The sequence below is a fragment of the Sapajus apella genome, unplaced genomic scaffold, assembly GCF_009761245.1.
Source record: "Sapajus apella isolate SASKATOON/1434 unplaced genomic scaffold, GSC_monkey_1.0 scaffold34, whole genome shotgun sequence".
NCBI lineage: Eukaryota > Metazoa > Chordata > Mammalia > Primates > Cebidae > Sapajus > Sapajus apella.
In genome coordinates, this window is record NW_022436974.1 from 18,633,949 (window position 1) to 18,645,287 (window position 11,339).

The window sequence follows — 11,339 nt, forward strand, 5'->3', positions numbered from 1 at the left end:
GGACGGACAGCACCTGGCAGAAGCAAGCTTCCAGAGGCTGGCGGTTGTTGTTATACAGCTGGACTGAAACCACTGAAACCCACGTCTCCAGACTCCTGCCTTCTTGCCTCAGGACCACGGCAAGTACTTGCAGAAGCAGATGATGCGCTGCAGCGGCCTCGTGGGCCTGAGCTGGATTTGAGGACCAGCCATCTCTTCCTTACCACATGCGGTTGGAGGAGCCAAGAGAAACGCCGCGGGGCAAAGGGAAACGAAGGGGTTAAGGCGATGAGCTTGAGAAAGCTCGGAAAACTAAAGCGACCCCCGCCCTGCCAAGCCAGGCTAAGTAAGCCCCTCCCCTCCACCACCGGGGCGGTCGCCGCGCGCTCCCTCCCTCCGCCCCTTGCTTACAAGACCTAATGAGCTCCCCCGGGAGGCCGCGCTGCGAGCCAGGCCCGGAGCTAGTAGGCTGCGCCGCGCCGGGACGGGAGCCGGGCCTGGGCGGCGGGCAGGAGCCGGCGGGGGCGCACGGGCAGCGCTGCGGACAGCCCGGGAGCCGCGGCGATGGCGGTGCAGGCGGCGCTCCTCAGCACGCATCCTTTCGTGCCCTTCGGTTTCGGGGGCTCCCCGGACGGGCTAGGGGGCGCCTTCGGAGCCCTGGACAAGGGCTGCTGTTTCGAGGACGATGAGACCGGGGCGTCGGCGGGTGCGCTGCTGTCGGGAGCCGAGGGAGGGGACCTGCGCGAGGCCACCCGCGATCTACTCAGCTTCATTGACTCGGCGTCCAGCAACATCAAGCTGGCGCTGGACAAGCCCGGCAAGTCCAAGAGGAAGGTGAACCACCGCAAGTACCTGCAGAAGCAGATCAAGCGCTGCAGCGGCCTCATGGGCGCCGCGCCTCCCGGCCCGCCCTCCCCGAGCGCCGCCGACACGCCCGCCAAACGGCCGCTGGCCGCCCCGGGCGCCCCGACAGTCGCGGCCCCAGCCCATGGCAAGGCTGCCCCCCGGCGGGAGGCGTCGCAGGCCACGGCGGCCGCCAGCTTGCAAAGCCGGAGTCTGGCCGCGCTCTTCGACTCGCTGCGCCACGTTCCCGGGGGTGCCGAGCCGGCGGGGGGTGCGGTGGCTGCGCTGGCGGCCGGGCTAGGCGCTGGGGGCGCCGGAGGGGACGCGGCCGGCCACGTGGGGGGCGCGGCGGTCCCAGGGGCCAGGAAGGTCCCGCTGCGGGCCCGCAATCTGCCCCCGTCCTTCTTCACGGAGCCGTCCCTGGCGGGCGGCGGCGGGTGTGGCCCGTCGGGGCCGGACGTGAGCTTGGGCGACCTCGAGAAGGGCGCGGAGGCCGTGGAGTTCTTCGAGCTGCTGGGGCCCGACTATGGCGCCGGCACCGAGGCGGCAGTCTTGCTGGCCGCCGAGCCTCTCGACGTGTTCCCTGCCGGAGCCTCCGTACTGCGGGGACCCCCGGAGCTAGAGCCCGGCCTCTTTGAGCCGCCGCCGGCAGTGGTGGGAAACCTACTGTACCCCGAGCCCTGGAGCGTCCCGGGCTGCCCCCAGACCAAGAAGCCGCCCCTGACTGCCCCCCGCGGCGGCTTGACCTTGAACGAGCCCTTGCGCCCCCTGTACCCACCCGCTGCGGACTCTCCCAGTGGGGAAGACGGGCCGGGCCATTTGGCCTCTTTCGCCCCCTTCTTTCCAGACTGCGCCCTGCCCCCGCCGCCACCGCCCCATCAGGTGTCCTACGATTACAGCGCGGGCTACAGCCGCACCGCCTACTCCAGCCTTTGGAGACCCGACGGGGTTTGGGAAGGGGCGCCGGGGGAGGAGGGGGCGCACCGGGACTGACTTCGAGGCACCTTTCCCGCCAGTAGAGACGGCTATGGAGAGCGCCTCTCCTCCAGGGGTTGCTCCTAAATCTAAAGAACGCTGGTAAAACGCACGTGGAGATGAAACCGGATTTTAAAAAAACGCACGTGGAGGTGAAACTGGATTTTTCAATTAATAAAAGCAACTCCAGAAAAAAGAAAGAGGAGTTGGGATTGTTTAATCACAGCCTCAAGTGTTAAAACAAAAACAAACAAACACGTTGGTAGGTTCTTACTGGACCAGAGGAGCCAAGAAACCAAGACGGTTTGGGATATGGGGTGGGGGCAGCAGAAGGGGTTAAGAGGTGGCTTCTGTTGCCACCTGTCCCTTCTATTTTTCAGTGAAGATCAGTGTATTTAGTGTAATGCCCCTTCTACACAGTGCCCTAGTCCTTCCCTTCCCTCTCCTTGAGTGCATTTTGAATTAAAGCCTATATTGAAAAGAATGGAACAGAGACGTTATTGATTTGGGTGTTTTCTTACAGGACAGTTTTCCGTCTGGTCCCTTAGCCTTGTTAGGTGAGCTTGTGGCTGAGGATGGAGGCCAGTGGTCCACTGCTGACCTCCTGTGCTGGTCCTTGGGTAGGGTTCTCTTCTGGCACCCTTTGCCTTTTTTTCGCGCCCGCTTCCTGCTTCCATCTCCTTCCATCCTTATCAGCCCCAATGCTTACTTTCCTTCTTTCTTTTCCTGGCCTCTCATTGCTGTATTTCTTTCGGTCGGCTTTTCTTGCACGTCTGTTATGTAGGAGACTGAAATCTGGCAAACCTGCAGTCCATTTCTCTCCTATCTTTTCCCCAGTTTCCAGCCACTTTGGGAGGGAGAGGAGTGGGCAAATGGAACCTCCTTGTATCAAGTTTCCTGATCTGAGAGGGTGAGGACTATAATGTTCTCTCAGTTCACAGCTGGCTGGATAGCTCAGAGGGAAATATATAAAATGTCTTGAGGTTGTGGCAGTGCTTGACTAGTTCTGCTGTGTATAGCGTAAATGGTTTCTGCACATGGAAACAGAGTGCGAGTCCCATGCTTTTTTGGGGGGGTCTCTACTTGCCTGGCGACTGCCCTTTTGCAGTTTGTGCAGCCTCTTTACCATCCCTCCTTTTCTCCTTCCGCAGCTCACCCCCACCACCTCTGTTGTTTTCTGCCTCCCTGTGTATCCTCAGTCCTTATACCCACACCCTCCCCACGGAAGGGCATAGAAAAGGATGTGAAGTTTGCAAAGGAGTTTCTGTTCCCTGAATAGCAGGTTTGGTGAGTGGAATCTGAAGGGGCTCTGGAGGGAGGTGTATGATCTGTTGTCCAAGGGAGATTTGGGGGAAAAGAGAAATATTTTTACCAGCGATGAATGTGGCAGAGAGAACACACAGCACCATCAGGGTGGTTAAGGGTCAGGGAGGAAGGACCGGTGGGAAGTGAGCAGCTGGAGGGAAAAGAGGAGCCCTTGGTGCTGTAGACCTGCCAGGTTGGTCTTGGCTGCTTGGCTTCAAGGCAACCAGGATTGATTGCAGGAATGTCTAGATGTGAGTTAGTCGAAAACCGGCTTATTACTGCAATGGATGTAAAAATCCAGATGCATATTTGCACAAATCAAAAGTGTTGTGGTATGTTCAGAAAATAATTTTTGAAAAAACAAATGAGTATTAAGCAATGGTAGATATAAATGCTATCACTAAATTACTTTCTTCTGAATAAAACCTTTCTTAAGAAAGCACCACGGGAAATGGAGCAACTAGTACTGTTCATGAAGAAAAGGACTTTTGCAACTCCAGAAAGCTAATGTCTATTGAATTTCTTCCAAGGTGGTGAAAGGTGATTAATTCCATTGTGCTAACAGAAAATATTACTTAATAATGATTTAATTTGTCTAAACTACTTTTTGTGAATACAATCCAGGATACACTTGCACAGTAGGAAAACATTAATAACTCTCTGACTGTTACTAAGACTGTAGTGTCATTGTAAAGTTTCTTAATTTTCCTCTCCTTTCTTACCTAGTGTAGTAAAACAAGTTATCTCTTTCCTACGGTTTTGCTTGCTATACCTTTCCTTAATAATAATATCAACACTGTTTTCACATCTCAGGCATTTAAGCTAAGCGCTAACTCACTGAGCCTCTTAATATTTCCATGAGGTAGATGCTTGATATGGTTTGGCTCTGTGTCCCGACCCAAATCTCATCTCTAATTGTAAGCCCCATGTATGAGGGAGGGTCCTGGTGGGAGGTGTTTGGATCATGGGGACGGTCTCCCCCATACTGTTCTTGTGACAGTGAGGGAGTTCTAATGAGATCTGATGGTTATAAGTGTGGCACTTCCTCGCTGCCTTTCTCTCCTGCCACCATGTAAGACATGCCTTGCTGTTACTTTGCCTTCTGGCAATATTGTAAGTTTCCTGAGGCCTCTGCAGCCATGTGGAACTGTGAGACAATTAAACCTTTTTCATTTATAAACTACCCAGTCTCAGGTAATATCTTTACAGCAGCGTGAGAACAGACTAATACAGTACTGTTATTATCCCTATTTGAAAACTGAGGCTCAGGTAGATCAATTACTTGTTAACAGCAAGTAGTGGATCCAAGATCCAGTTATATAAGTGTCCTAATACCAAGACCTGCCTGTTACTTGCCAGGCTCTGCTGGGCTTTGTACATGTGTGTGGTTCTGAGTTCCCTGTATTATGCTACTAGCAGAATTTTTCAACCTCAGCACTATTGACATTTTGGGTGTCATAAGTCTTTGCTGTGGGAGCTATCCTGTGCATTGTAGGATGTATAGCACATCCCTGGCCTCTAGCCACTGGAAGCCAGTAGCACTGCCTTAGCTGCGACAATAGAAAAATATCCCCATTACCATAAGTCTCCCCGGGAGGCAAAATTACTGCCGGTTGAGAACCACTATGCTAGAGAAATGTATAGTGTTTGGAGTGCCTGGTGCTTTCATATACTTTATTTCCTTTGAACCCTACAGTGGACTGTGCTTCAGTGTTATCTTCGTTGTTTTAGGTAATAAATAAGAAAGGCCAAGGGGAGGGGCTAAATCAACTTAGGGGCATCTCATATCTGCTGATTTACCAGCTGTGAACCAGTGACTTAACCAAATTGTTGCATGGTTTACCCATTGGAAAAATTGTATAACAGTCTATCACAAAGTGTCATTGTGATTTGGCATAGGTATGTATAAATACTCTGTAAGAGGAAGGGGACAGTGCTTAGTAGCAGACAGCTAAGGTTTGACATTATGTTGAGGTTCCAATCCGTCCTGTTACATATGTGTCTGACCATGTCACCTACTGCTGTACAGTAAGTAGTGCCCATTAGTAATCATTCCACCAAGGACTAAACTTGTTTCCTCTATCAATTTCTGCTGAAACCTGTTAGAATCTTCTTTTAATCCCTTGCTTAGCCACATCCCTGCCCATAGAGATTTTTTTTTGGGGGGGGACAGTGTCTCACTCCGCCACCCAGGCTGGAGTTCAGTGGTGGCGTAATCTCGGCTCACTGCAACCTCCGTCTTCTGGGTTCAAGTGATTCTCCTACCTCAGCCTCCTGAGTAGCTGGGATTACCGGTGCCCATCACCACACCTGGCTAATTTTTGTCTTTTTAGTAGAGACGGGGTTTCACCAAATTGGCCAGGTTGATCTTGAACTCCTGACCTCAAGTGATCCACTGGCCTCAGCCTCCTAAAGTGCTGGGATTACAGGCAGGAGCCACCATGGCTGTGCAATGGTAGGTATTTTTCAAGACTAGAAATATGTTATAATATGCTTGTAATTGCATGGCTTTGGGCAGGCTGGTAATAATAATTATGCTTGCTTGCCACATAGTCATGATCCTCCCTCTCAGCTGGGTGTTCCTTGGTACATAGAATGTGTTTTAGTGTCTTCCTGTATCCTCCTCATGCCCCAAGCCTTTGTCCATCTCCATTCAAGCCTCCACCCTATCTCTTCTCTCATTCCCAGGTCCTGACATCCCTCTATTTCTCACCTTACTTTCGCACACGGTCTCTCTCTCCAGCTAGTAGGACCTTCTCTTGCCCTCATGGCTCAGGATCCTTCCTCTCCTGCCTCACGAGGACAAGCTGTTGCTCCATCTTCTCCTTATTAGCCATATCTTTAGCCTCACCCTTGCTCCCCTTTCTTCTCTCATGCTAGAAATAAACCTTTAGCATGATTTTTAAAAGAAAGAACAAAGAGGAATAAGTAAGTGAAAAGCTCTCTCAACCCTGTTTTCCTCCCTAGATATTTCTTCGTCTTCTTTTCCTAAGAGTCAACTCTCCTATAAAGAATCTACACTTGGCTCAAGCCTGTAATCCCAGCACTTTGGGAGGCCGAGGCGGGTGGATCACGAGGTCAAGAGATCGAGACCATCCTGGTCAACCTGATGAAACCCCGTCTCTACTAAAAATACAAAAAATTAGCTGGGCATGGTGGTGCATGCCTGTAATCCCAGCTACTCAGGAGGCTGAGGCAGGAGAATTGCCTGAACCCAGGAGGCGGAGGTTGCGGTGAGCCGAGATTGCGCCATTGCACTCCAGCCTGGGTAACAAGAGTGAAACTCCATCTCAAAAAAAAAAAAAAAAAAAAAAAAAAAATCTACACTTTTGCTTCTACCTCACCCACTATGTAAATCTTAACTCTTTTGAGTCTTAGGGTGACCAACCATTCCAGTTTGCTTGAGACTGTTCCAGTTTTAGCACTGAAGTTCCACATAACAAGAAATCCCTTAGTCCTAGGCAAATGCCATTTCTGCCCTGCCATTTTCCAGGAACTTCTCTCATGGAAGCTTCAATGACCAAACATGGGGTCCTCAGACTTCATTTTCTTAACCTCTGTGCCACATTTGAACAGCTGGGCTCTGTCTTCCTAAAACTCTCCTCTTTGGGTTTCTGTTCTCTCATTTTCTTTTGGTTTTCCTCCTAACTTCCTCCCCATGCCTTCTTCCTCATTGGTGTGACCTTATACATTGGTGTGACTCAGGGTTCCTTCACTTCTGTCCTGTATTATTTGCCCTCCATATATTCTTTCTGGGTGTTAGTGTCTTTTCCCAAGGGTTTCGTTATTCTTAATGTTTCGATGACCCTCAAATCTACACCTGCAACCTTGGCTTCTTTCTTCTGTCTCAGACCCATTACCTGCCTATTTCCTAGACAGAGTCTCTTGGGGGCTCATAAACTCCTCAGACTTTGTGTCCAAAACTGAACACATGCATGAACTGACTAGCCACAGTCAACTTCACCGTCCTCTTAGCCTGTCCCATCTTGTTCAAATAGTTACCACGGCCTGTTTTGTATTACCTTCTATGTCAGTGTGTTTTAAATACTTTTATCCATGACCTTCAGAAAAACTTCACTGGATATTAGGAGTCAATATATTCATAAGTATATTCATATAAATCTATATTCAAACATCCCCATATTTAATAGTGTAAATATTACTATAATCTATGTTGACATTCAATTATGTTTTGATATATAATTGAAAGTTTTTTACAGAGCCCGAATTCTTTCTAAGAAGCTATATGTTACACTGATAGTTTATTCTCTATCTCTTAATAAAACCTGGCCATTATTCATTAAGTTGATTCCATGACTCACTGATAGTTGGGTCTGCAGTTTGAAAGACACTGTTCTAAGCAACTCTCATCTGTCTCCTCTACTCTTTTACAATGCCACTTCCTTAGTTTGGGCCCCCATCACCACTCACCTAATCTAGTGCCATGATCACCTAATGACCTCCTTGTCGCTGGGCTCACAGTCCTCTCAACTATCCTTCCCATTGCTTGCAGAGGTGATATTATTTAAAAACAATTCTGGTGTCTTTCCTCCTTTGCTTAAAATCCTTCAATGGCTCCCTGCTACCTCTAGAGTAAAGTGCAAAGACTTTGCTTAGAAATATTGCTTCTGCCAGCCTCTCTTTTCTCATTTACCACTCTCCTAACAGAACCTGTGTTCCAGAAATTTTGTACTAATTGTAGGTGCTGTAATGCTCAATATCCATGTTAACGTCATAAATTCACTCGTGTTCTACTTACGCCTGGAACGCACTCCTTGACTTTCTTTGCTTGCTAATTTTTGCTGAGCTTCTCATTCTTAGCCCAAGTGTCACCTTCTTTTTAAAGGTCCCTGAATCAATTAAGCAGATTTACTTTGGAATCTTCTATCATACCAAAAGACCCCAGGCTTTGATGGCAGTTAATCATCTGTTATAGTAGTTACTAGTTATTCCTCTGCCTCCTATACTGCAGGCAGGTACTTGCTTCTGCTTTCTTATCACTTTTTGGAATCTGACAATAGTAATGTGTAACCCACGTCGACTGGTTGAATTTTACAAAACTTTAGAGTTAAATAAGGCACTTTCCACTCACCTCGTCACTTGAGCTTCACCCCAAATGTCAAATGGCCATGTAATCATATGCTCCCATTTGTTAAGGACCTATTATACAAACAGACCTCCTTTTGTGTGGGAATCTTAATTTGCAGCAGGAATTACATATATGGCAAAAATAACTTTATCAGTATTTTTATCAAGCCAAAGGGCAGAGTTATTTTTCTTGAAGCAGCGCATGTTATGGAAAGCATAGAGGGTTTTGATGACATGCTTTGATCAGTTGTTCTGCTCATAAAGTGTGACCAGAATGTTTCCCTGTGAGATGAACCATAGAAGCCCTTCCCTCAACGAGTCTAAAATTGAGTTGGGTAGTTAAGATACAGATATATGAAATGTTCAGTGTCAGTCAATATGGTAGTGAAGAAACAACATAATGCACTTTGGGAGGCCGAGGCGGGTGGATCACTTGAGGTGAGGAGGTTGAGACAAGCCTGCCTAACGTGGTGAAACCCCATCTCTACTAAAAATACAAAAATTAGCTGGGTGTGGTTGTACATGCCTGTAATTCCAGCGACTTGGGAGGCTGAGGCATGAGAATTACTTGGGGAGGTGGAGGTTGCAGTCAATGCCATTGCACTCCAGCCTGGTGACAGAGTGAGACTCTGTCTTAAAAAAAAAGCGAAAAACAATATAAGAAAATAATCTAAGAGATGTTGCAAAATACTAGAAAGTCTAGAGAGTTTAATTACTAAATGAATGCCATGGGTAGTTTTCTTTCCACTTTCAAAAGGTGATGATCCTAGAAACAGTCTAAGTTGAAAAAATTATATTTATTTTTCCATAGAATGTGATGACAGAGAGAGAGAGAGAGAGAGAATGAATATGTGGCTGGGTGGCTAGATTCCTGGCACAGGGCTCAAGATCCATTTATTACCTCTAATAAATGTTGTGGGTTGAATTGTGGCATCCCTCAAAAGATAGTTGAGGTCTTCACTCCCAGTGTCTCAGAATATGACCTTATTTGGAAATTGGGTCTTTGCAGAGGTAATCAAGTTAAAATGAAGTCACTAGGGTGGGGGATAATCCAATATGATTGGCATCCTTATAAAAAGGAAAAATTTAGACACATGCACAAAAGGGAAGACTGTGAAGACACACAGGGAGAAGATGGCCATGTGACTGGGCAATGCATGTACGGCCAGGATTGCCAGCCGCCACCTGATGCTGGAAAAGGCAAGGAAGGAGTCTCCTCTAGAGCTCTCAGAGAACTGTTGCTCCTGCTGACATCTTCAGTTTGGACTTCTTGCCTCTAGATCTGTGAGACAACAAATTTATGTTATTTTAAGCCACCCAGTTTTTGTGTTCTTATAACAGTCCCAGGCAATTAAAAATGCAGCAAATAATGAAGATCGAGACAAATACAAATTAATCCTATTTATTGTGCCACACAAGGTTTCTTGTGCTTAAAAAGGATCTATGTAACCTTAACCACATCCATTTTATTTTATTGAATACTAGGAAAGGGGCTCTGTTCAGATGTAACAAAACCTCTAGAAGCTGCCTGCAATTTGAGGGGTGGGCTCTTGGCAGCAAGAATGCTGGAAAGCCAAATGAGCAATTCCACTCCTGCCCAGGCTTAGGTAATAATGAGGCACATCTGGCAGAGTTGGAATCTGGCTGCTTGTGAAGCTCTCTGAGGCTACTGTCGAACCTTATCGCATCCAACTCCACTCCGCTGCAAATACTCAGCATCTGGCCAGTAAGAGCCTGTCCTAACAATGGATTGGGAATCTTCTCCTCATCAAGAGGTGGGTCTAAACGTCCACTTTGGTATCCAGCAGTGGTGCAGGGGACAGCTGGCAAGCAACTGTGCACTCGAGATGGAGCAATTTTCCCCTGCCATCCCCGCACCCCTTGATGTGTGCCGTGTATGACACGGCTACAGCCCTGATTTCCACTGAGGTTCAGCTGAGTCTGGAGCTCTCTTGGGATGCCGGGCTCACTTAGCTGGGGCCTGGCACCCTTCCTCTTCCCGAGGGTTCAAGCTTGTGAATGCAGGCACCACGTGCCCCCTGTTCACTATTGTACCCCTAGAACTTGTGTTTGACATACAGGAACTAAAATATTTATCACGTGAATGAATTGACAGTTCTCTTTGCTATCGGCAAGACCCTGCCCTTTCTTGCTGCCAGATTCACTGTGATCTCAGCACAGTGCTTCAAGGGAATCAAACATGCCTTGAAACTAGAGTACTGCCTCTCATGTGACTCCCTTTTATGGAGTCTAACAGCTCTGAATGCCTCCCTGCCCCTCCCCTTTGCAAAAACATGCTCCAGTCCACCTTAAAACAGGCCCAAGTCTCACTTGTCTCTAGGACCTCGTGACTAATCAGCTTTTCAGGGCTCCCAGCCTTAATCATACCTTTAGTCTTGTTTGGGTTTCTCTATAACATCCACCTCACAAAAGACACCATCTTTCATTGCTCAGAGGGAGTTTTCGTTAAAGTCAGAAATTGCTGGAATTGCTAAAAACACAAAATTGGCTGCATGAGTCATGGTTCTATTTGTTTGGCAACAGTATAAATATAACTTTATTTTTCTCAAGGTAGAAACTAGTAATAAAGAAATGTCAGACTATCTTAATGGAAAGACCTCTCAACAAAACTAAATAATGTGCCCGCATGCCATTTCCATCACGCTGGTGTGGCCAAAGCTGCTAGGTTATGGCAGGCGAAGTCAGAGTACATTCTCTGGTGGAAGCAGGGACTGGAAGAATATATAGAATTTGGTGAACAACTTGGATAGAGGAGGCGTTTCTGGTGAAGGAAACTTTGGGTGAGGGATTCATTTATAAAACAATTTGTTTATTCAAACACCTTTATAGAGTTTTCTTTTGTGCCCATTATATATGAAGTGTGAAGATGCAGAGATGAACATAATGCAGGTCCTAACTTCGAGTGGCACCTAACCTTGTGGGACAGAGAGACAACCCACACATAATCAAAGCACTGTGTACTAGGTGCTGGACCCAGGACATAGATGGAGTCCTAGGGGAACAAAGAGAAGCTCATAACTCTGTGAGATGCACCAAAGAGTGATGTTATCCTTCTTTCATTTCACACTTTTTTATTAAGCTACCCACTAAGGGCAGGTATGGTGCTAAGTGCTGGGAATGTCATGACT

At 47.7% G+C, this 11,339-nt stretch overlaps 1 protein-coding gene across 1 annotated transcript; it reads left to right on the plus strand.

Annotated features, from left to right (window-relative positions):
* The first annotated feature begins 384 nt into the window (after positions 1–384).
* Positions 385–2,281, plus strand: FAM181B (family with sequence similarity 181 member B). Its single transcript, XM_032295894.1, has one exon. The coding sequence runs from the start codon at positions 544–546 to the stop codon at positions 1,813–1,815; it is 1,272 nt and encodes a 423-aa protein (XP_032151785.1). The 5' UTR covers positions 385–543; the 3' UTR covers positions 1,816–2,281.
* Positions 2,282–11,339: the final 9,058 nt, after the last annotated feature.